General features: G+C 43.3%; 1 protein-coding gene across 21 annotated transcripts in view; it reads right to left on the reverse strand.

The window, feature by feature from the left end:
* USP12 (ubiquitin specific peptidase 12) overlaps positions 1–26,008 on the reverse strand; it is a 173,806-nt gene that overhangs the window by 93,603 nt on the left and 54,195 nt on the right. For 4 of the 21 annotated variants that reach the window (XM_028837455.2, XM_015120779.3, XM_077974309.1 and 1 more), the window contains exon 1: positions 10,645–10,864. The exons of the other annotated variants lie outside the window; for them this stretch is intronic. Coding sequence is in view for 1 of the 4 variants with exons in the window: in XM_015120779.3 (XP_014976265.2) it covers positions 10,645–10,692 (48 nt within the window). In the remaining 3 variants the exon portion in view is untranslated. Of the gene's footprint in view, positions 1–10,644; positions 10,865–26,008 lie in introns of those variants that run through there. 21 annotated transcript variants of the gene reach the window in all.

Below are 26,008 nucleotides of genomic sequence, written 5' to 3' on the forward strand. Positions count from 1 at the left end.
TTCTTAAAAGAACCAAAACATCATGTTTCTGTTTTTTGTTTTGTTTTCCTTCAACCTTAAGTTCCAGAGTACATGTGCAGGATGTGCAGGTTTGTGACACAGGTAAACGTGGGTCATGGTGGTTTCCTGCACAGCTCAACCCATCTCCCTGGTTTAAGCCCAGCATCCATCAGCTATTCTTCCTGATGCTCTCCTTCCCGCCATCCTCCCCACAGGCCACACTGTGTGCTGTTCCCCTCCACAAAGCATCATCTTTCAAGGCCACTAAGTCTGAAACCTTCTAAACATTATATCCTGTTTTGTGCAAAAGAGAATCACCCTGCTCTATTAAGATATACCTCCTAACGCAAACTTCAAAGTCCCAGCTACCACCCCCAAGGTACCACCTTAATCATCCTGCATATGAGTCTCTTCATTAAACAAATTAAACAACCAGGGAACCTTTGCAACATCAGCAAAGAAAAACTGTGAAATGATATGCCAGAGAAACAGCAGAAATAATTTCTTCAAAGTTGTAACGGTTAGATTTTTGGACTAAGATAATCACATACAAAGCAGAATAAATGTTCATCTACAGAATCTCAAAGTATAAATGTATTTTCATTCCAAAGAACTAAAGCCTTGTATTTTATTGTCTCCTTACTACTACAACTTAAGTACTTTATGGCTTATTTTATTTGTGCCCAGATGGGCTCTTTCTAATTTTAAAGTCTCTTTTCAGGGATCCCTGAAAAACCCAGGTAGACCAATACTGTAGAAATAAAGGCAATTTACTTACTATAATTTTATACCTTAAAAAAATGTCACTAGTAGGGAATTACAGAGTTTACTGACATCAGAAGTTAACTACAGGCCAGGTGCGGAGGTTGACACCTGTAATTGCAGCATTTTGGGAGGCTGGGTAGATCGCTTGAGCTCAGGAGTTTGAGACCAGCCTGGGCAACATGGTGAAACCCTGTCTCTACAAAAAAATCAATTAAAAAGAAAAAACAGCTGGGCGTGGTGGTGTGTGCCTGCCAGATACTTGATGGCTCAGGCAGGAGGATAGCTTGAGCCTGGGGGGCAGAGGTTTCAATGAGGCGAGATTGCACCACTGCCCTACAGCCTGGGCAACAGAGCAAGGCTCTGTCTAAAAAAAAAAAAAAAAAAAAAAAAAAAGATAGCCACTCCGTGAACTGTAAATTCTTAACATACTAAAGATTTTAAGGGCAATCTAAAACTTTGCTTCATGGATCACTAAAATACTCATTTTCAAACTTTGAAATGACTACACTTTGTCAAAGGTAACTTGTGAGCCCCGTTACAACTCCTACAGTCCACAGTATCTTAATGTGCTTTCCATCCTTTCCTTAAGAGGGCATGGAGCCTTACCAACAATGACCATGTAAGGGTGATGTTGATATGTATTTATAGTACAAAAGACGTTCACATGTGCCATCTCATCTGATCTAATGGGGAAATTATTATTCCATTTCATAACTGAAACTTAAATGGTTTCAGTTATGAAACCATTTAACTAATGGCCTACCCAAGTGAAAACAATTAGTGAGGGAAGTGGGACTCAAAGTCACACACACAGAGATACGCAGCTGAAAAGTCAGGAATAAAAATTCCCCAATTTCTTGTTTGAAAAGGAGTAATTTGTCTCAACCATCAAATCTGCAGCACATTGCCCTGTAGATGTCGTCACGAGTTTGCATGTCTAGAAATGGGGACCCCATCCCGAGCTACTGTGGGGTTGACTTTAAGCTTCCTTTTCCATTTTGTGAAAATGGGGCTAATATCACCTAACCTTTCATGGATCTTCAAGATGACAGAGAAAGACTAACAACAAAAACAAAATAAAATTAATGCTTTTGAAATATCTCAAAAAAAATCTATTGTTAATTTTCTTAGGTGTGACAATAGTATTGTGTTACTGTTAAAGAGACTGCCCTTTCATTTTAGGTCGGTTTTTTATTAAGCAATATTTTGTTTTTTATCCAATCTGATAGTTCCTTTAATACAATGCAGGTAAGTCTGATGCATTTGATGATAATGATTAAGGAACTAGAACAGCTTATTTCTTCCACCTGTGTTTTCTATCATTCTTTTTCATTTTGTTTTTCCTATTTTCCTTCCCTCAGAGTTGGAATGGTAACGTTTAAATGTCTGCTGGTATGGAACCAAAAAAATTCACTTCTTGTGTGGGTGTGTATTTATGTATTTATCCTTAATTTTTTAACATGTATATACAATCCTAAATTTTCCAATAGTGGTTGTTTAGTTGGCTCTTAAACAAGGAGGCCCTTAACAAGTTTTAAAAACCCACTGAACTGTCCTTGTATCCCACCCATCTTGTTTTGTTTTCATTTTATATTCTTAAAAAAAATACAAGCAAATTTTGAACAGTCAATGTAATTCAATTTACCAGCATATTTTTACCAACTCCATTGTTTCTTATATCCTCATGACTGTCCTCTGGACTTACATTTCCTCAGGCTAAACACATACTTTAATAATCATTTTAATGCACATCAATAGTTGGTAAACTCTTGGTACTTCTTTAAATATTCCCCCTTCCTACTCTCCAGCCTTATTGTTCACAAGATCCGCTTTCATGCCAAACCACCTACAGAGCCTAAGAGTAACACATTATCTGTTTACATCTGGTATCCTATCCCTCCATATCCACGTAATAAAGGCCATTCATTTTACAAAGTTCAACTCTCTTCTAAGAAGCTTTTTCCTGAAGCCCTCTTCTCTCTCCCAGAACCACCTTCTCTTTCACATATAATTACCATCACTTATACCAATGAGAAAAATACCTCATTGTGTGCATTTGTTTTATATGTCCATCCTCTTCTACAATACTGTAAGTAGAGCTGGTTTTTAATCTTTTTCTCATCATGACACACAAAGAAAATAGTATATGAAGAGCCCACAAGAATATAGAGATAGCCAGGTGCAGTGGCTCACATAAGCAACAGAGCAAGACCTGTCAAAAAAAAAAAAGCAGCAGCCGCTGCCACAGGTAAGACAGGTAAGTCTGCTCTCACCAGAAAGGGACTGGCTAAGTGTCTCGGATCAACCCAGATATCTCCAGGCTGCCCAGGGGTCAAGAGGATTACTTCCTCAGCACAACTATAACCCACTAAGGACACACTGAATGGGAAGTTCCAGAAGACCAGAGTTTATCACAGTCATCTTCATGTTCTCAAAACCCACATGCAGCCTGATATAATGTAGGTCTCCATGAATCCTTCCTCAAAGTACTTAAGAAAAAGCACTCTACTCCCACAAAAAGGAAAAAAAAAATCACTAGCATTAGGTAGAGGCTTAGTAGGTCACTAAAATAAAATCAAAGGCAACAGTACTCTTACTCCACTGAACAGTATTATGATTTAAACCACCATTTACAAGCAGAGAATGCATGGATGGTTCCTCTACCCACGAAGCATTTCAGTAAGAACATCTGTCCATTATCACTGAAATAAACATCTACTTCTTGTTTTCAGCTGGAAATAAATTTGTATTGGTAGGTAGCTTTGGACATGTGGCTCACTACAGATAAATAAAGCAAGTTTACACATCTCTTCTTTAGATACAACACACTGTTTAGAAGAAGCTAACGGTCCTTCTTACAGAGAAGCAGAAGAATATCATAAGCCAAGGCACACAGAGGGCTACAGCACCTCACACAGTGAAGCTCTGTTAAATTTCTTATACTTTACACTATCACAAAAGTCTTCTTGAGTTTTGCTGTGAAAAAGCAAAGACTTACTAGTTTTTTTCCTAAATAAATGTATATAAACGGCCACTCTAACCTCCTACAGCAAATTCTGCACATAAGATAGCAAAAGATCGAATGTTATACATAAGTATTTTCAACAATACTGGGCCTCCAATTGAGAGTTTTCAGTTCAGCAAGCATAACTCTTCATAATCAACTCTTCACTTACAACTTTCTCCCAACACTTTAAAGCATGGTGTAGATATGTAAATATCCCTCTTCTAGACTAGGAGATTGGGACTGTAGGTTTTAGACAAGATATCTAAGAGAAAGGTGGGTAAGTTCAATGTAAGCCAACAAGAGATGTTATTCTCTTGTTATGCTTCCTAAAGGACAGAGCATAAGGAAATTAAATATAATATGGACTCAGTAAATAGAAAAATCTGAAAGGAAATAAGTCCTGAAGCTAACGTGAATATACACAGCTTGTTCTAGTAATGACAAAAAGCTGCTGTGCCTTTTTTTTTTTTTAGTATAAAATAAGATAAGATAGATTTTTCTTCTAAAAGTATTAAATTGGTGAAAAAGTAATTGCGGTTTTTGCCATTCTCAATTTACCTAAACTTGTAAAATATGTTTGAGAATGTCACAAATTAGACCAGTTATTTTTGTTACCAAAGAAATAAATTATTCTATAAACTATTCAAAATACAGAAAGAAGACAATCTACATTCCTAGCTTTCATACTACCAATTAATCCACTTAATTTCAAAATAAGTGCTTTCTCAGGGCTATGTACTACTAATAAACTAACATTTCTTACAATGAAAAGGAACTGACAATTGTATTACACAAATTTCCATTTTGGTTAGTATATGTTGAGCTAATAGATTAATTAGTAGTGCCAATGAATGAATACTTTTTAACACAGGGAGGGGAGCAAATCATGTTAAAGGGTAATAATAACAGCCAACATGACACAGTGATTCCCATGGGCCAGGTACTAGTCAACAGCCTATGAACTAGATGTTATTTTACTCTCATTTTACATGTACAGAGAAGTAACTTGTCCAAGGTCATACTCCTAACTGAAGAAATAAATGTGAAATCTCAAAAAAATTCAAATCCCTTAATGGTACTGGCAAAGAAAAAAGTGTCAAAAATTAGCAAAGAGCTTTGTGAATTATTAGCCTGTTGGTGACTAAAATGGTGGTATCAGTAACCTTAAGTAAATGGTTTTAAATAAAGAAAAATATATTTAGACTGTAAAATCTAGGAAACTAAGTGAAATTCATGCTTAACTACGTCTGATTCTATGCTTTTTATATTATCTAAAACATAATTAGAACTCCCAAAATGTTCTAGAAATGGGCCATAGAGCAAAAAATAATAATTTTTTTAAAAGAGCTCCTAAAATGATGAAACTGATACCAATGATCATTTATAAACTATCAAAGGATCAGAATTTTAGATCCAGAAGGAGACAAGCATATAAGGAATATCTATTAAAGGGTGTCTAGCCCAATCCCTTAATTTCACAGATGAGAAAAACTAACTCGAAGTTTTAAGAAACTTTCCCATATGTACACATCTAAATGTCAAAATCTGGACTAGAATTTACCTTCTGGTCCAACTGCTCTTTTTATTATACCATGCTGTCAAATACATAATAAAATACCATATTAAGTTTCTGGAATAAGACTACTAAAAGAGAAACCAAAACAAAATTAGATTATTTAAATCTAAAAAGGTTTCTGGAAAGGAATTACACAAAGTATGCAAACGCTTAAATGATACTTCCTGAGACAATAAAAGCTTCAGAAGAGCTAGAATAAATAGGAGTTTAAAGGCAGGAAGAAAGGAATTTGGTAAATGATAAAAAGGAGGCAGACTCAATTTGGGGGGACTGGGTCAAAAGTCTAGAATCAAGTAAGACAACGAGAAATGTGACAACATCTCGCTGAAACTGGCCAACGTGGATGGTGGTAGGGCAGATAATTAACCTACTTTGAGACCTATTAGCCACTTAATAGCAAAAGGTGGAAGGAAAAAGTCACCAGAAGGTAAGCAAAGCCATATGATATAAAATAAGACCGTAATATTTACACACATGCCACATAATTGAATATGGTATTTAAAACTAGTTTTCCAGCATATAAAAAATTTCAGACCATAACAAGTCTTATCTTTGTGATAACTAAGTGCCTAAGATTAGAATAAACCACCTCTTATAAAATTCCATTTCTACTAACTGTATCACTTTACCCTCTAATAATCATTAAACGGGTTATAACCTGTCAACGCCCTAGTACCCTACCATTATGCTTTACTGGGCCAATCTCACCAACTCATCACTTTGTAACATTAAACTCATGTTCATCCTAAAATTGGGCAAATTTTAGGATGGGCAGGAATGATGATAATGATAACATAATAATCGTTCATGGGAAAACAGTGTAAAATTATATCCAGGGAATACAACTCAAGTTTTTTAAAAAGTCAAAGACAATATGCTCTGGAAGGTAAAAACTGACCTTCCTTTTGCTTCTTAGAGTTTTTATATTTTCCAGATTTCTATGAGAATGTATCATTTTTAATGTCCAAAATGTATTTTAGACAAATTCAAAAGATGAGTAGACTTAAATAAAACTTCCATTAATACTTCTTCTAAATGTTCTCTCCCCACCAAGCTCAAACATTCCTTTGACCAAACATTTATGTAATAGAAGATTCCTTATTTTTGAGGTTTTCTTATTTTTTTAAAGGCTTAAGAAGCTTAAGTTTTGTTCATTCTTTAAATGAACACACAAAAATTAGATAAGTAAAACAATGGCAACTCACGTCTGAATGCTCCTATCATGGAAGCACTATTTTACTAACAAAATATTAATTTACAAATAAGTATTTCATTAATAAAAGGACTACATCCACCCTATTTCTTGAGAAAGAAAAAGAAATTTCATTATTTAATATAATATTCTTGCTATATGAAGAGGAGACTTTCACGCACACACACACTGCCAACAAAGCATGGGCTTTGAGGCTTGCCCCAGCTTTCTTTTTTTTCAGTAGTAAGGATAAATTCCACTGACCACACATATCCTTACGTGGGACCCCAGTGAGACTCGAGCAGTAAGAAAAGGCAAACATTTTCCATGTGTGTCCTTTCTAATTTATGTTTAAAAAAATTGTGTTATTAAAACAGAACAAAAAAGAAAAAGACAGTCAGCTTTACCTGTGCCTTTCTTCAGCAAGTAAAGTTCACCATGCTCAGGGTGCTGTGCCATGCTCAGGGTGCTGTACCATGCTCAGGGTGCTGTGCCATGCTCAGGGTGCTGTGCCATGCTCAGGGTGCTGTACCATGCTCAGGGTGCTGTGCCATGCTCAGGGTGCTGTGCCATGCTCAGGGTGCTGTGCCATGCTCAGGGTGCTGTACCATGCTCAGGGTGCTGTGCCAGGCACAGGCATTCTCAGAAGTAAAGCCCGTCGGACTCTCCTAGCACCTACCTTTACCAGCTTTGGCCTCATTACCACCATGATCTAATGGATCTAATCTCATGCCCTCGTAACCGGGGGTGGGCAAGCAGCCAGGCCAGTGCCACCCCACGATCTAACTCTACCCACCTCCTGCACCAACAACTTCTCCGTTGTCCTGTCCCCCTCCCAATAACGCCTTCCTAACCATGACTCCTACAACCCAAATAGGAAGAGAAAATAATGATCAGAGGCAGAGCTAACATTTATGGAGCTAACAGTAAGTAGTTCCACCCCCAAAGCAGGGGCTGTCCTGACCACTACTGCATCCTCATGACGGACCACCCGGATTAGCCACCTCAACTGCAAAACAGAGCCCCCCTCTACACGTATTCTGTCACTTTTCCCGTTATTTCACACTTATTAAGTACAATATTAAATATCAGGTAGTTCATTCTCTGTGCCAGGCCCTGAAACTACTTCAAAGGCAAAATAAACACCATGTGATACTGAAAATGTATTATTTCATGGACAAATTAAAAAGAGGTATTTCAAGAGGTACCCTTGAAAATGTACTCATTGCAATCTAAACATAATCACTATTTGGTTCAGGCTATAATACTAACTTACGAAAAACAAGTTTTACTGATTTTCACATGTAAGCAGAATACTAGTGATCTAAAATAAGACACAGCCGAACAGATTTGTTTTTAACAGTTACTTAACCCAATTAAGGTATTGCAGATTTGCCCAGGTACCTTGTTTTAACAAACGAAAAAATTACGTATACTTCAATATCTATAGAATAAAATTTCAACTCATCCTAAATGTTTTCGCAGCTGCTGACTCTGAGAAGTATTCTGTTTAAGTCCAGCCCATCTTCTCTCCACATTCCATACACACACAGCCGTATCATCCCTGCTTCACCCGGCATAGCGGGAGCAGACAGGAAGGACTCTGGAAAACTTTTATACTGAATGCAGAACTTGGTACTCCAGATCAAACTGCAGAAGTAAATGATAATCCTTCCCCTTCAAGGCCCTCATAATTAAGAGTTCAAAGAAAATTTTACTACACAGTAAGCATAAGGTGCTACTGAGATTACAAAAATGCCATTCAACTGTAGGAAGGGGATGGAGGGTGGGGTTGGACAGGGGTAGGATTATTGAAGTAAGGAGGCTCCCTGCTTAACAGACAGCTACACACACTCTCCAGACGAGAAGGAAAAGGGGTGTGGCGGGGAGGAGCGTTCCAAGCCTAGCAAAACCACCTACAAAGCCAAAGAGGTATCTCTGCTTTTCAATTTTGTGATTCTAGAGGACAGATGGCAATTTTCTTTAAAGAATAAGACTGCAAACTACTGAGATATTTAGCACTGTTTGGGGGTGCATTCGAATGTATTCAAATATGAATACGGACACACCGAATTTTAATAGTACCTTTGGAACAATCTCATTTGGCCAGGCACTATTTGCCAACAATACACACACACCCCACATGTAATTAACGTATCTGGGTGGAAGCCCTAGAAAGAGCTTCTGAGTTTGACATCCTTGAGATCAGAATCCCACTTACTAAGTGTGTGACCCTGGCAAATCCCTGTGTCTCACTGTCCTAATCTGATTACAGCATACATTTATTGTTTACTTGAATACTGTTTGTGTCCATGAGCAAGAATGTAAACACCATGAAAGCAGGGGCTGCCCTGACCAATACTGCATCCCCAGCACTCAGCCCCGCCTCTAGCACTTAGTAGCTGCTAAATGTATACTTGATATACAGTACTTGAGTGAATGAATAGTCGGTCAAGAGTATCACACCACTCCTGAAATCCTAGTCTTTGACAACGAACTATGACCCATACAATGTGTGTAGCTCAGCAATCTGGCAAAATTGTCACTGTAAAAGACCTAATTATCGCATTCCTTTTGAAACTGACTAATAATTGGCATATCTAAAAATAATTAGCCCAAACAATCCTCGAAAATCATTTTAACATAGTCCATTTAATACCAGTGCTTTCCTAAAATGTAAACTGTGAGAAAGAACAATCATCCAGTTGGGAAATGGAGTCTTCAATGATTCATCCTTCAGTATGATTTCTTTAATACTGTCGATTTTATGTCCACCTGATTTCAGCCATTTTTTGTACTGTTCCTCAGCGTGCAGGAGAGAATCTGCTTTTAAAGCATCTTTCAGATCTGATTCACCACTCCTTAAAGAAAAATATATACAATGTACAACCCTTGGACGGAAAATTGCTTGGGGATCTCCTATATGAAATCAGTTGCATAAATAGGACCAGTGAGACATGAAGCACAAGATTTCAGAAGTCTTTAATAACAACCACTAGGCCCACGTTGCAAAGAACAACTTTTTTCGGTGATGACTCATAAATTATGATCCCTACATATAAGCTCATGAGGAGCTAATGAAACGAATTTGTCTCATCATGTGGAAAACTGTGGTCCTTCTGGCCACGCACAAAACACCAAGTTTCAAACGCGCCCACGTTTTGCTTAATTCGGGACTTCCAGCGGGCATTAGCACTTTTCCCTTACAGTCTATTTAAACGCCCTGGGAAAACAAATACGGTCGCCTTGGCAGGCGGTCCCCGCACAGACACACCTAGCTCCAGCCACATACAGATGTGTCTGGTGGGCTGAAGTAAATAAATGACAGGAAAGCTAATGCTGCTTTTCAAGATTAACGTGCATTCCCAGAGACAAGACTGCCACCTGGACACACGGCTGGAAACGGGAGAGCATGTGCCTCTCAGAGGAGAAAATGGAGAGAATTTCAACAGTACTTATTTAAACTTTCCACCTTCACACACGCCCCTTTCCCCCAGCGCGGGGTCGGGGACTCGGCCCAGCCAGCGGCGCGAGGAAATCTGCACTTGACTTCCGTCCTCTCCCAGGCGGGAAAGAGCGCTGCCCGCCACGGCCGAGACCCTTCCTTCCTGCCCGCCGACCCCCACCCCGCCCGGGGACCCCTCCCGCTCGGCGCGCGACCAGGAGGAAATGCAGCCCGCGCGGCTCCGCGCCCCCTCGCCGGCGACCCCGGCCCGGGGCCGCGCTCCGACTCGCGCGCGCCCACCCCTCGCCCCGCCACAGGCCCAGCCCGTCTCGGCTCTCGGCCCCGCGCCCCAAGCGCACCCCAGCAGTTCAGCCGGGGGCTCCCGGAGGCCGGTGCCCGCCCCACGCCACGTCCGGCACAGTCGCCCCCTCACCGCCACCCTCGCGCCGCCCTGGCCCACCAGGCGGCGCCCCCTCCCCAGCCGCCTGGGCCGCTCACCCCCGCGCTCCCCGCCTGCTCGCCGTCCAACCGCCCCCGCCCGGGCCGCCCGCCCGCCCCCGCGCTAGGCCCTGCGGGCAGCCACCGGGAGAGGCGGCTCCAGCGCCGCCCGCCCGTCCGAGAGGTCCCGGCTGCCCCTGCCGCCCGCTCGCCGCACCTACCATGGTACAGATGGAGGCGAATTTGGAGACTGTCATTAGGATTTCCATCCGGCCAGCGCCATCTTCCACCCAATCACAGCGGCGGCGGCGGGCGGGGGAGGAGGAGAGCCGGGCCGCCCGCTCGCACCGCAGCCCGCGGGCGGACCCCGAGCCGCCGCGGACCCACGCACCGAACCCGCTGGGCCGCCGCTGCCGTCGTCGCCGCCGGCGCTCAGGCACTCCCGGCCTCGGGCCCCAGCCCCCGCCTGCCGGCCGCCGGCCCGCCCCCGGCTCCGCCCCAGCGCAGGACGCAGCCGCTGCCTCCGGGCCCGCGCCTGCCCGCGAAGCCGCCCGCCGCCCACCCCGCCCAGCGCGCAGAGGAGCGGGCTCCGCCGAGGCCCTAATGCCCGGCCTGCCAGGCAGCAGCGCGGCCCGGCGGCGCAGCCCCGCCCACCCCTCGGCGCCCCCTCCGCGGCCGGCGAGCGCGAGGCGGGGAACTCCGGCCCGGCCCCACCCCGCGCGCGGCAGAGGGCAGGACCGAAGGCGGGCACCGCCTCCTGCCCGCGTCCCTGCGGTCCTAGAGCCGGGCGCTTAGAGGCCCCGCGTAGGAAGGGGCGCGGCGGGGAGGCGCGGGGGCGAGGGAGGCGGCGGCGACCTGGGAGAACCTCGAGGGGACCAGCTGCGACACCCACCGCGGGCGAGGGGACGGCGAGCCCCCGCTGCCTAAACAGAAAACGGAGGCGATGATCTGGGTAACTACACGCGGAGTGGGAGGAAACCTGCTCTGACAGTTAAGATAACCCGGGTTACCCAAGCACTTGGTTTGTTTCTTTTTACGTATATTGGATGAATCACCGGAGTCAAACACAACTTAGAAAAAGACAAAATAATTAAATAAAAATGAAGAGGCAAAGAACGAATTACACGTTTAACTCTTTGAATTAAGAAGAAATAAGTAATGGGGGAAGGAGAGGAGCAAATCCTGCTGGCCTGTTGGCCGTAAATTTATAACAGGCTTCTAAATATCTGCACATTGAGCTGCAAAATAGGGAAGATCTCAAGCCAGCAGTGATGATGATATTACCAGAGACAAGAAGCCCGCAAGCAAGAAGAATGCCCTGTGAGAAATCCTTAGGCAGTGCTGGCTACTGGCATGGGTAGTTCCTCTTTTCTTCTTTTCTAAAATTCATATTTGCACCCTGTTCTTCATGCCTGGCAGCTCAGCTTTATTTTTTCCTATTTGAGAAAGTAGCTCAAGTGAGTAGAATAACTTCATAAATTACTATGTTAGAAAGCTTGTGGCATCTTCGATGGGTGAACTCGTGATGGGGTACTTTTCTGGGTTCCCCTAATTCAGTGGGATTGAGGATCTGAATTCAGGCAGAGCTGTAAAATCAGAAGTGCCTCACCTCACGGGTTCAAAGCACTCAAAAACAAAGCATTCAAACAAAATTTAAGTGAAAAATAGACTTCTGGTACATGAATACTGTTTCCATAGTGATTCCATTATAAGCTTGCTTGGGGGGAGAATGCAGATTGAATATAGCTAAATCCCATGGTAGCCGGCCTGGTTCTCCAAGCGCCTGCCTCCATGGAAGCCGAGAGCCCTGATACCCCAGCCAGGGGCTTCCCTCTCTAGACTTGCAAGCATCACCCACCTGAAGTCTTTCTTGCTCTTTTCTAACCCCTGTTTGGACAAGGGTTTCTACATCTTAGACCTCTAGGGCCCACTTGGGCTTTGTCCGAGTGTCCCCATGCCCGTCTGTCTGCCCATCCTGATAAACAAACAGCTGTGGTCATCCTGTCCTTTCCCCTTGCTGTTCTATTCCAGCAAACAGATTTGATGTGCCAGAATTTTAGCCCTGCCTCCATCCCGCTAACCACCCATACACCTCCTTGTCCATTAATCCTAACGTGTCACAGGAACAAAAGCCACCGGCTTTACATGTAAGTTTATATAAGAACAAGGCCTTTCTAAAGTGAATTTCTAGGCCTGGTATGGTGGCTTACACCTGTAATTCCAGCACTTTGGGAGGCCGAGGCGGTTGGATTACTTGAGGTCAGGAGTTGGAAGACCAGCCCGGCCAACATGGTGAAGTCCCGTCTCTACTAAATACAAAAATTAGTCGGGTGCAGCGGTGCACGCCTGTAATCCCAGCTACTCAGGAGGCTGAGGCACAAGAATAGCTTGGATTCTGGAGGTGGAGGTTGCAGTGAACTGGGATTGCGCCACTGCACCCCAGCCTGGGTGACGGAGTGAGACTGTCTCTCGAAAATAAATAAATAAATAAATTTCTAGGCTGGGCACAGTGGCTCAGGCCTGTAATCCCAGCACTTTGGGAGGCTGAGACAGGAGGATTGCTTGAGCTCAAGACCAACTTCCTTGCGACCAGGGAGTTCAAGACCAGCCTGGGCAACATAGTGAGACCTTGTCTCTACTAAAAGTAAAAATAAAATAAATCAGTGGTGCATGGTGGCACATACCTATAGACCCAGCTACTTGGGAGGCGAGGTGGGAGGATCACTTAAGCCCAAGAGATCCAGGTGGCAGTGAGCCATGATTGAGCCACTACACCATAGCCTGAGCGACAGACCGAAACCCTGTCTCAAAAATACAGCGCGATGGCTCTTGCTTTTGTAATCCCAGCACTTTGGGGGGCCAAGGCGCGTGGATCACTTGAGGTCAGGAGTTCGAGACCAGCCTGGCCAACATGGAGAAACCCCGTGTCTACTAAAACTACAAAAATTAGTTGGGCATGGTGGTGAGCACCTGTGATCCCAGCTACTGGGGAGGCTGAGGCAGGAGAATCGCATGAACCTGGGAAAAACCAGTGAGTCGAGATTGCGCTACTGCACTCTAGCTTGGGCGACGGCGCAAGATTCCATCTCAAAAATAAAACGTAAATTAAAAAAGAAATAAAATGGATTTCTGTTAGAATTATCTGGAGTCGTGTCTAGCTGATGTTGGAGCCGTCTAAATTCACAGGTAAAATCATGAAACCTGATCACAGAGCCTCACAATGCCTTGTCTCCTATGGTCGACTGGAGAGGCAACAAACATAAAAGAGAGATTCTTGAATCTATGTGCTGGGTGTTGTACTGAGTGTTCTTTACCATATGTCATGCAGTTGGAGAATAAGTTTGGCTGAAATGCCACACTTTTGGACCCTGAGCTTGGAAAGGGTCATCTGGCTTTAGAACACAGCTTTACACAGCTGTGTAATCAGCTTTACAAAGAGCTTCCCTGTGCCGAGCGAAAGATGAGTTTGTGTAAAACTGACTCCTTTTGGGCCTTCTTGAATACGCAAACTACAAAATATGCCCAGATGCCTCAGGGACTAGGCAAGTAAATGAACTATGTCCAACCTTAATCCATTTAGTCAGCACAGCATTTTATAATTTTTTCATTTTCATACCTTTACACAAGCCTACACTCTCCAGTTCCTTCCAGTCTGCCTCAAATTTTCCGTTACTCATTCTGTTCAACAGCTGAACATAAGTCACTTTATTATATGGTTCTGCCACCTCTCTTCTCCCTGAAGGCATGTGGGTTCACACCAGCTCACATAAATGAGTGAAGCTTTGCTTGTGATGGGTTGGGAAAGAAAGTGGTGGGGAGAGGTCCAGGAAGGGGTGTGACCATTTTATCCAAGCTTCACAATAACCCGATGAAGCAGGTGTTATGATTATCCCCACGTTTAGATAAGGAAACCAAGGTACAGAGATAACTTTTCCAGCGTTGCACAACTAACTAGTAAGCAGTGGAACTAAGGTTTGAACCTAGCTCCAGGAGCCACACCTGTGTCCACTCTACTACACCAGCTTTGTAAAAGTATTTTATTTTGATTCTGGCAGGATGAGGTTGAGAGGCACCGACTCTTTTGGGACTTGCATGAAGGTTTAAGCTACAAAAAAAATACTCAAATAGGTATTTCTTTGTTTCACTTTCCTCATCTGGAAAATAAGGGTAACAATTACGTTACAAGGATAAAACATGTTTCAAATAGTGTCTGGCACTCAACACAAAATGGAGAGCTTAGAATGGACATTCAAAGTCAACATTTTAAAAGTTGGGGGCCAGGCACAGTCACTCACGCCTGTAATCCCATCACTTTGGGAGGCCAAGGCAGGCAGATCACGAGGTCAGGAGATCAAGACCATCCTGGCTAACATGGTGAAACCCCGTCTCTACTAAAAAATTAGCTGGGCGTGGTGGCGGGCACCTGTAGTCCCAGCTACTTGGGAGGCTAAGGCAGGAGAATGGCGTGAACCCGGGAGGCAGAGCTTGCAGTGAGCCAAGATCACGCCACTGCACTCCAGCCTGAGCAACAGAGAGAGACTCCATCTCAAAAAAAAAAGTTGGGGTGGGCAAATACAGCCCTCAGGCTGCCAGCTTGCTCCTCCAGATTTAATGAGCCTCTGCTATGTGCCAGCCACCTGCTTAGTACTTCAGATACATATTCCAATGTAACCCTTACAATGACCTTACAGATCCATCATTTCATACTTATTTTACACACAAGGGAGTATAACATTCATCATTGCACTAACCAGGGCCAGGATCCACACAAAGGCTCTGACTCTAAAACCTGTGGTCTCTCCACTTCTTTACCCAACCTCTTAATAGTTGAAGGAATCAACCTGCTTGGTGGCATTCATTAATATCATCCAGCCATCCAGCAACAGATGTCAATCAAAACAGTAATTGTTTTATTGGCTTGCATCAACAAATCAGCGACTTACTTTTCAAGCCCTTTTTTTTTTTTTTTTTTGAGACGGATTAATTTTGGTATTACAGGCATGAGCCACCACACCCGGCTGATTTTGTATTTTTAGTAGAGACAGGGTTTCACCAGGCTGGCCAGGCTGGTCTCGAACTACTGACCTCCAACCAACACGATACATTTCAAGGCTCCTCAAGCACTAACAGATATTCTGCCTGCTTCTCTGAATCTCTTCTTCGGGTTGGAGTTCCCCATTTTCTTTTCAGCATTTGCTCAGCTCTAATGAGAAAGTTCATCAGAAAAAAAAAAATAGCACAAGAAAATGAAACATCCTCTGGACTCCGAGAATCCTCTAGCATCTAGGTCTAACTTCCTCATTCCTAACTCTGATTTTCTTTATTTGTGCCCTTAGAGTTTTTCCTATGGATACAGTGTCTTCCTTCATCTTGCCTCAGAGGTACTTAGTATTTATTGACTAAGTAAACAGGATTTAGATATATACAATACATTGCTGAATAATTGAGCAATCAGAAGGGATCATGTTTGTGTTTCAGTTTGTCAACATGTTCTACATGGTTTTTTTTTTTTTTTTTTTTTTTTTTGAGGTGGAGTTTTTCTTTTTTGTTTTTGGTTTTTTTTTTTTTTTTTTTTTTTTGAGGCTCTTGCCATCCAGACTGGAGTGCAATGGCGCAATCTCGGCTCACTGCAACCCCCACCTCCCAAGTTCAAGCAATTCTCCTGCCTCAGCCTCCTGAGTAGTTGGGATTACAGGCACCCACCACCACTCCCGGCTAATTTTTTCGTATTTTTAGTAGAGATGGGGTTTCGCCATGTTGGCCATGAAACTCCTAAATGTGAAAACTAAATATGAAACTCCTAACCACAGCTGATCCACCTTCCTCGGCCTCCCAAAGTACTGGGATTACAGGCATGAGCCACCGCGCCCAGCCAGCTATCTCTCTTTCTGTCTCCCACTTTTCACAGAAGAAGAGTGTCTAATGAAAGCATTTGGAAAGGTATCCCCGCAGGGCGTAGTGGCTCACGCCTGTAATCCCAGCACTTTGGGAAGCCAGGCAAGTGGATCGCTTGAACCCAGGAGTTACAGACCAGCCTGGGCAACATGGTAAAACCCTGTCTCTATTGAAGAAAAAAAAAAAAAAAAAAGTTACTACATACTAGAGTCTTCTCTACTCCTTTCTTCCCTTCTTCTTCTTCCCTTCCTCCTCCTCTTCTCCCTCGTCCTCTTCTTCCTCTTCTCTTCTTCTTCTTCACCTCTTTCTCATTCTTCTTGTTCTTCTCTTTCTTTTTCTCCATCTCCTCCTCCTCTTCTCCCTCCCTCCTCCTCTCCCTGTCTTTCCAGCTTCATCTCCTACCTCTCTCCCCTCATGCACTATGTTGCTCCCACTTGTTCCTCAAACACTAACAAGCTCCGCAGCGCCTCTGAGCCTTTGCACTGGCCTTTCCTTCTCCCCGGAACACTCTCCCTCCTTCTTTACACAGTAAGCTTTTGGCGTGGGACTTCAACTCACATGTCACCTTCTCAAGGAGACCTGGCCTAATGCCTGGACCCATCCTGGCAGTTAGTGCTCAAAAAATACTTGTTACTGAATGAACTGAAACTGATGAACACCTGTACTTTAAGTATGTCCCACTCCAGAGCAAATAAAAGTAAAATAATTCTGATACACAGGGATGTTTTATCTTCTCCAAACAACACAGTACACGTCAAGGCTCCTCAAGCACTAACAGATATTCTGCCTGCTTCTCTGAATCCCTTCTTCAAGTTGGAGTTTCCCATTTTCTTTCAGCATTTGCTCAGCTCTAATTAGAAAGTTTATCAGGAAAAAAGAAATAGCACAAGAAACTGAAACATCCCCTGGCCTCCAAGAAGCCTCCAGCATCTAGGTCTAACTTCCCCATTCCCAACTCTGATTTTATTTATTTGTGCCCTTAAGAGTTCTCCTATGGATACGTCTTCCTTCATCTTGCCTTCTCTCTACTACCTACCTCTCAAATTTTTCAGAGTAGCTTTTCTATATGTTTTACCAGGGTTTAACCATTTGTTGGAGTTTGTATGGTAAACCTTTGGCTCTACCTTGTCATTTTGCTGTCACTTTCACATTCAGATTTGCATTTTAGCACCCACGGGGCCTCCTTGCCACTTGACCTTCATCAGCCTACCTAGGGTACCTAGGGAGAGGTAATGTGCCACGTTGGGGTTTCCTGAAATGTTCAAGCTGAGTCCTCAGCTGATGAAAATACACATGGTTTCTACTTCTTCTTTAAATATGTACATATATATATATATATATATATATATATATATATAGCTAAGCACAGCAATGTTAAACCAAATAAAAAATTCCAAAATATATTTAGCATGAAGAAACTCCTGTCATATACACAATAAACTGTTAACGGTGATTTCCTGGAATGAGGAAGTGGGAACTAGGGGAGAAGGTACAGGAGGGAATTTTTACTGTATACTTTTTTAGTTACACATACGAATGTACAACTATTTCAAAACTTCAGTAAATTGAGTATTTTTAAAACTTAAAAAGACATATTTATGTGACATTATTTTTAAATTACTAGGGCACAGTTTACTTTTTTTTTTTTTTTTTTTTTTTTTAGTTTTAAAAGTAATGTATTGGCCAGGCCCAGTGGCTCACACCTGTAATCCCAGCACTTTGGGAGGCCGAGGCTGGCAGATCATGAGGTTAGGAGCTCGAGACCAGCATGACTAACATGATGAAACCCCATCTCTACTAAAAAATACAAAAATTAGCTGGGTGTGGTTGCGCGCACCTGTGATCCCAGCTACTCAGGAGGCTGAGGCAGGAGAATCGCTTGAACCCAAGAGGCGGAGGTTGCAGTGAGCCGAGATCACACCACTGCACTCCAGCCTGGGCAACAGAGCAAGACTCTGTCTCAAAAAAAAAAAAAAGTGATGTATTTTGAGCCTAGTTTAACTCTGATTCCTCTCTGCCTAAGTAGATCATACACTTGAACCCCCACACTCCCTACTTCGGCCTCTCTCAGGGTACTTATCTTCCACTTTCATTAGCTCTGACTCTCTGGGTGAAGAAAGAAAACAATCTCTTTATACATGAAGTAAAGGACAAGCATCTATTTGCCTGCTTCAAGAGGGCTGGCCTTGGGTTGTTTTTCCAGCATTATCAAAAGTAAGAGGTTATGGGGGAAGTGAGAGGTGGAAGAAGGGAAGTGAACCTCAAAATTTCTCACTGTTCTCGTGTTCCTGCCACTCCATCCTCAAGACCCAAAGAGAAAACAGATGCAGTAGACTCCAGTCCATCACGTGATCAGTGCCCGCACCTGCCCACGAGGTGGTCCTGTCGCTGCCTTTTCCCCAGCACAGGGGGAGCACTTGCTCCTCCAAGCTCCTCTCCCTTGCTTGCTTATTTTTTAGAAGAATTTACTTTGGCCTTTCCCAATTCCCTCTGGTCAATTCTGCCAGGTATGTTGTGGACTTTTATTTCCTTTTTGTGTTTTTTAACAACAATTACACACAGGAGCAGATATATCTGCTTTCTGGCACAAACCTTGAGGATACACAAACGACAGATTTACGAGAATTTTTTTTCATAGGTTTTCCAGGTAAAAGTAAATGCACATCTCTCTCTCCAAAGCTGCAACCAGGGTTGCTTCTCCAGCCAACCTGCCGCAGACTGGCATACAATGTCCCCAGAGCCACTTCTTCCTCTCGTCTGTTGCTGGTAAACAGCAAGGAGTTTTGAATCTTAAGGATTCTATTGTTAAGTGTTCCTGGGAAACAGGAAATACACAACAAAATAATGAATATGGGAAAGTCAAAGTTTATAAAGCTCAATTGTAGAAATAGTTGACCCTGAAATACTACAGGGTTTCAAGTTAAGACTTAGGGTGTCCGAAGGCTTGATTGACTCCCCCCGTACACACACACAAACACACATGCAGGATGTTCAGTTTGTGATTCTTTTTTTTTTTTTTTTTTTTTTTTTTGAGACGTAGTCTCACTCTGTCACCCATGCTGGAGTGCACTGATGCGATCTTTGCTCACTGCAACCTTCGCCTCCCAGGTTTAAGCGATTCTCCTGCCTTGGCCTCCTGAGTAGCTGGGATTACAGGCGTGCACCACAACGGTTGGCTAATTTTTGTGTTTTTAGTAGAGATGGGGTTCAGGCTGGTCTTGAATTCCAGACCTCAGGTGATCAGCCCGCCTCAACCTCCCAAAGTGCTAGGATGACAGGCATGAGCCACCATGCCCAGCCAGTTTGTGATTCTGAACAAGCTCTTAACCTTCTCAGCTCCAGTTTCCTCATTATACAATGGTGAAGATCCCTACCTCATCATGTTGTTGAAAGGATTAAATATGATACTGTACATAAGTTCTCAGCACCAGACCAAGCCCACAGGACAAAGGAGATAAAAGGAATGCATGGTTGTTCACCTGGAATCTTTCTTCACCTGTTCTTAACAGGACACTTCAGTCAAAATAGCTTGTGATTCCTTGACTCAATAGGTAATGAATTTCCAACAGCCAAGAGGTAGAAATAACCCGCATGTCCATTGACAGAAGAATAGATAAACAAAATGTAATATAAACATACAATGGATTATTATTCAGCCTTAACAAGAAATGGTATTTCGACACATGCTACAACATGAACGAACCTTGAGGATGTTATGCTAAGTGAAATAAACCAGTCACAAAATGATAAATACTATATGATTCCATACAGTATTCCATTTGTATGAGATACCTAGAATAGTCAAATTCATAGAGCCAGAAAGGACAATGGCAGTTGCCAGGGACTTGAGGAGAAGGGCAGGGGGAGTTATAGTTTAATGGGCACAGAGTTTCACTTTTCCAAGATGAAAAGAATTCTGGAGATAGATGGATGGTTGCACAACAGCGTAAATGTCCTTAATACGGCCGGGCATGGTGGCTCACGCCGGTAATCCCAGCACTTTGAGAGGACGAGGTAGGTGGATCACCTGAGGTTGGGAGTTCGAGACCAGCCTGACCAACATGAAGAAACCCCATCTCTACTAAAAACACAAAATTAGCTGGGTGTGGTGGTGCATGCCTGTAATCCCAGCTACTCAGGAGGCTGAGGCAGGAGACTCGCTTGAACCTGGGAGGTGGAGGTTGCGGTGATCTGAGATCATGCCATTGCACTCCAGCCTGGGCAACAAGAGTGAAACTCCCTCTCAAAAAAAAAAAAAAAGAAAAAGAAAAAAAAATCCTTCATGCCACTTAACTGTGCACTTAAAATGGTTACATAATAATAAAGCCTATTATATGAGTCTTCAGAGGAAGCTGACAGGCAGTTTGGCACAGGGGTTAGAAAGTTAAACTTGGGAAAGACCCTGACCCTTTCAGTTTGTCAGTCACTTCTTAAATCACAGGTCAGTGTCTTGTAACAGTGTTGCATAAACACTAAGGCACAGTCAAGATTCAGGCTGACTATCCCTTACCCAAAATGCTTGGGACCAGGAGTCTTCTGGATTTATGATTTTTTTTCAGATTTGGGAATATTTGCATTGTACTCACCGGTTGAGCATCCTAAACCTGAAAATCCCAAACCTGAAATGCCCTATGATCATTTCCTTTCAATGTCATGTCAGCACTCAAAAAGTTTTGGATTTTAGAGCATTTTAATTTCCAGATTTTCTGATTAGGGACACTCAACCTGCAGTAGGCATCTTTAATGGATTTTTTGCAGAGTGTTACCTAAATCACATTGCTAAGTCTTGTTATTCTTTTAAAATCTAAGCCCATCACACAAGAGCATGAAGATAATATGTTCGAACATGAAGATAATATGTTCGAGCATGAAGATAATATGTTCGAGCATGAAGATAATATGTTCGAGCATGCTCTCTGGAAGCACTGATTGTCATAGTGAAAGGTTAAATAAATGTCGATGCATCCACACAAGTGAATATTATTCAACCCTTCAAAAGATTAAGACAGGGCCAGGCTCGGTGCCTCACACCTGTAATCCCAACACTTTGGGAGGCATAGGCAGGAGGATCACTTGAGCCCAGGAGTTCCAGACCAGCTGGGCGACATAGTGAGACACCCATCTCTAAGAAAAATTAAAATTACCCAGTCGTGGAGGCACACGCCTGTAGTCCCAGCTGCTTGGGAAGCTGAGGAAGGAGGTTCACTTGAGCCCAGAAGGTCAAGGCTGCAGTGAACAGTGATCACACCACTGCACTTTAGGTGGGGTGACAGAGCAAGTCCCTGTCTCAAAAAAAAAAAAAAAAATTAAGGGTATATGTGTCCTGGCTCAAAAACACATCCACAATCTATTATTAAGTTAAAAAGAAACAGCAAATTTCAAGATAAGATGTAATTACGAGAACAGGTATAATTTTATACCCAATATTTGGAAGATTATAAATTTAACTATTGTGATTAATTCTGGGGAGAATTATAGAGGCTTTCCCTTTCTTTTTTGTGTACTTCATTTTTGTTTAACATTTCATATTGAAAATGTATTACTTTTATAATAAAAACAGTGTTTCAAGGTTATCAGCCCAGTAGCTTCTTGCTCTCTTTTCACCTTGATAGAGTTGCCATTGATATCATGGGAACTGGATGACATGGAGGCATTGTGAGGCTGTCTTTGCTCTTTAAGCCATCCACTGTGTTACAGGCATAATCAGGCCTTTGGAAATCATGTTGGCACCTCCCTGAGGTCCATTCATAACATTGCCACGAGCCCCCTCACAAAATGATGAAATATGGTCTAAATGAAGTGTCTCTTTGGAGGAATCTAGTCTTGGTTCTCCCACTTAACATCACTAGTGCCCTACTTAAAGATTTTCCAAGATATAGTGTGTAAAGAGTGTTGTAAGACTCTTACATAAATTAGTGAAAACTCCCACATAAATTTCTTTGCTGGTGTATGTACCCAAAGCCTCAGAGAAAGGGCAGCTGAGATAGGACAGCACAGAGTGGGTCATGAGTCCAGAGACAAGTCTTCAGTCGTCAGACCTGAAGCTCAATTTTTCTATCAAGGAACACATTTGGTGCAAGGGAGACAAATTTACTCAAAAAAACAAACAAACAAATAAACTCACAAGGACCTATTAGGATAGCTATATATATATGAAACTAACAAGCATTAGCAAAGATGTAGATAAATGCAGAGAAATTGTAACCCTTTTCTCTACAACAAGTGGAGAAATTGCTGGTAGGAATACACAATGGTGCAGCCAATGGTGAAGAAAACAGTATGGCAGTTCTTAAGAAAATTAAGCATAAAATTGCCATATGATTCTGCAATTCCATGTCTGGGTATGTATCCAAAAGAACTGAATGTAGGCAATCCAACAGATATTTGCACACTCATGTTCATAGTAGCATTATTCACAATAATAGTCCAAAGGTGGAAGCACCTAAGTGTTCAATGATGCATGAATGGATAAACTTAAAATGTGGTACACACATGTATACGGAATATTACTCAGCCATAAAAAGGAATGAAGACTGGGTGCAATGGCATATGCCTGTAGTACTAGCTACTCAGGAGGCTGCTTGAGGTCAGGAGGTTGAGGCCAGCCTGGGCAACATAACAAGACCTATTTTTGAAAAAAAAAGAAGAAAAAAAATAAAATTGTGATATATGCTATGACATGGATGAACATGGAGAACATTTTGTTAAGTGAAATAAACCAGACACAAAAGGACTAATGTATGATTTCACTTATATTAATATGAGATAGCTGGAATAGTCGAATTCATAAAAATAGAAAGTAGAGATTATCAGAGAGGGAATAAGGGGAAGTTATTGTTTAATGGGTACAGCGTTTCTGTTGGGGATGATGAAAAAGTTGGGGTATAAATAATGGTGATAGACGTACAACCTTGTGGATGTATTTAAAGCTGCTGAATTGTATGTTGACAAATGGCTAAAATGATAAATATTGTGTGATTTTATCACAATCAAAAACTAAAGAATCTAAAAAAAAAAAAAAAAAAAAAAAAAACCCTCACAAGGGACTTGAGGACAAAACAGAATGCCAATTTGTTAATTTACACCGATTTCCCTCCTCCTCCAAGTCCCCAGAGCACCATCACTTCCAAGACTGTGACCTGCTTACACATCCACTCTTCTGCTCCCACAGTCCGCGAGTCCACCCTGGGGGCCACGGCTTATTGATACTTCCATGTATCAGCCTAGGGATCCCCTGCTGCCTTCTGAATAAAGGGCGCAAATGCACGAAGCCTGCTTGCGAATCAACATGACACCTGGCTTCCGATACCGCTTCCCTGCCCGTCTGCTTCCACACTTCTCACTCACAGACTTCCCTGCTCCCCCCGCCCCACCTTGTCTCCTTTTCCATCTGTGCTGACCCTTTGGCTTTGTGACTCAGCTTTTGGATTGGCCACTTGGCTGGGCCCTTGGTCCCTGCAAGACTAAGTTTCCTGTATCTACTCCCTGTCAACTCTGAGTCAGCCAAACAGCTGAGGTCATTCTCTACTTGTCACCACTGATGGGGACGGAGAGCCAACACCACCAGTCAGTCACCCAGGCTGGAAATTTAAGCATCATCATTTCTTCTTTTCCTTCCCAGCCCTCCCATCCCCGCTTGCAGGCCAGTCAGTTCCACCCCAGGAATGTTCCCCCTCAGGTGTACATATTTCCTTCTGAAGCCCCATCCCCCTGCTGCTTGAGATCGGGGCCCATCATTCCCCAAAAAAACCACTGTCCAGCCTCCTGCCTCACCTCTAGCCTCTAGTCTGTGCCCTCCAGTTCTTTATGCCCTGCCAGAGTGACTGTAAGTCTGGTCCCCGTGCTGCCCTGTGGACAAACCTCCACAGGTTCTCATTGCCAGGGGACCAAGTTGAAGCTCTTTGCGAGAACTGCACCCTCTCACTCCGGCCAGCCCACCACTCCAGCTCAGCCCTCCTCCCGCAGGCCACACTCATTCAACATGCTGAACTTTTGCCTTTCCCAAGGGCTTCCACCATCCTCCAAATCTGCCCACATTGCTCCTTCTGCCAAGAGTGACCATGTGGCCTGGTTTGCCCAGAACAATCTCTGTTTACGCCTATTGTCTGGTGTAATTATTAATTAACCCCCTCCCCCTCCACCTGCCCAAGTGTCCTGGTTTGAACAAGTTACATGGTCAGATTACATTTGCCCTAATTCTTCACCTGGCAAATCTCTGCTCATCCTCCAAGATGCACTTCAATGTCAGAAGCTCTGGGAAGCTTGGCCGAAGTCCTGACCTCTCCTTCAGGACTCCCTCAGCCTCATGTATGACTTGATGATGGTGTTTACCAGCGTGCATTATTAGGCAATTGTTTACATGTCTAGTCATCCCTACTAGACTTTTTCAGTCTTACATATGCTCAATTAATGTTTGCTGAGGAGGAATGAAAAATGAATCCATTAAATAGTTACTACGTAAGGGCCAGGTGCAATGGCTTGCATCTATAATCCCAGAATTTTGGGAGGCTGCAGCAGGCAGGTCACTTGAGCTCAGGAATTCGAGACCAGCCTGGCCAACATGGCAAAACTTCACCTCTACTAAAAATACAAAAATTAGCCAGGCATGGTGGCAGGTGCCTGTAATCCCAGCTACTTGGGAGGCTGAGACAAGAGAATCGCTTGAACCCGGGAGATGGAGGTTCCAGTGAGCCGAGATCGTGCCACTGCACTCCAGCCTGGGCGACAGAATGAGACTCCGTCTCAAAAAAAAAAAAAAAAAGAAAAAGAAAAAAAGGACTATGTGCCAGGCATTGTTCTAGGTTCTTGGCAAAACAGATAAACATCCTCTCCCTCTTGGAGTTTCCATTTAAGTAGAGGAAAGAGACAGAAGTTAATTTCTGAACCATTCACTGTTGAGGTACAGGTTCAGGATTTCCTTTGATTAAGCAGCCTTGCTCCTGGAGCTGGGGCTAGGACTCAGCTCCATAAGCCATACGGCTATGTGAGGAAAGTGGGCCCCATCCTGGTCAAACAAGCATTCGGAGAGCAGGAAAGAAGCGTGGGGCCAGGCAAGGTGGCTCGTGCCTGTAATCCCACTGCTTTGGGAGGCAAAGCTGGAGGATCGCTGGAGTCCAGGAGTTCGAGACTGGCCTGGGCAATGTAGCAAGACACCATCTCTAGAAGGAATTTTAAAAATTAGCCAGGTGTGGTGGCGTGCCTGGAGTCCCAGCTACTCCAGAGGCTGAAGCAGGAGGATCACATGTTTACAGTTATACATGCTCAACACCAGTGAACCTTGTCATGAAAACCCCTCCACCATTGCTGCTACCTAACTTTTGCTTTAAGCAACATAGATTTTTAGCTATCATGATATCAAATTGGCAGAGAAGTATACCCAGAGAGATTGCTATCCTTTAAATATTAACAATTAAAACAAAAATCAGGCCAGGCGTGGTGGCTCACACCTGTAATCCCAGCAATTTGGGAGGCCAAGACGGGACGATCACCTGAGGTCAGGAGTTTGAGACTAGACTGGTCAACATGGCAAAACCCCATTTCTACTAAAAATACAAAAAAAAAAAAAAAAAAAAAAAAGCCAGGGCTGGGCACAGTGGTTCACGCCTGGCCTGTAATCCCAGCACTTTGGGAGGCCAAGGAGCGTGGATCACAAGGTCAGGAGTTCGAGACCAGCCTGGTCAATATAGTGAA

Source organism: Macaca mulatta, chromosome 17 (genome assembly GCF_049350105.2).
Source record: "Macaca mulatta isolate MMU2019108-1 chromosome 17, T2T-MMU8v2.0, whole genome shotgun sequence".
Classification (NCBI taxonomy): Eukaryota; Metazoa; Chordata; class Mammalia; order Primates; family Cercopithecidae; genus Macaca; species Macaca mulatta.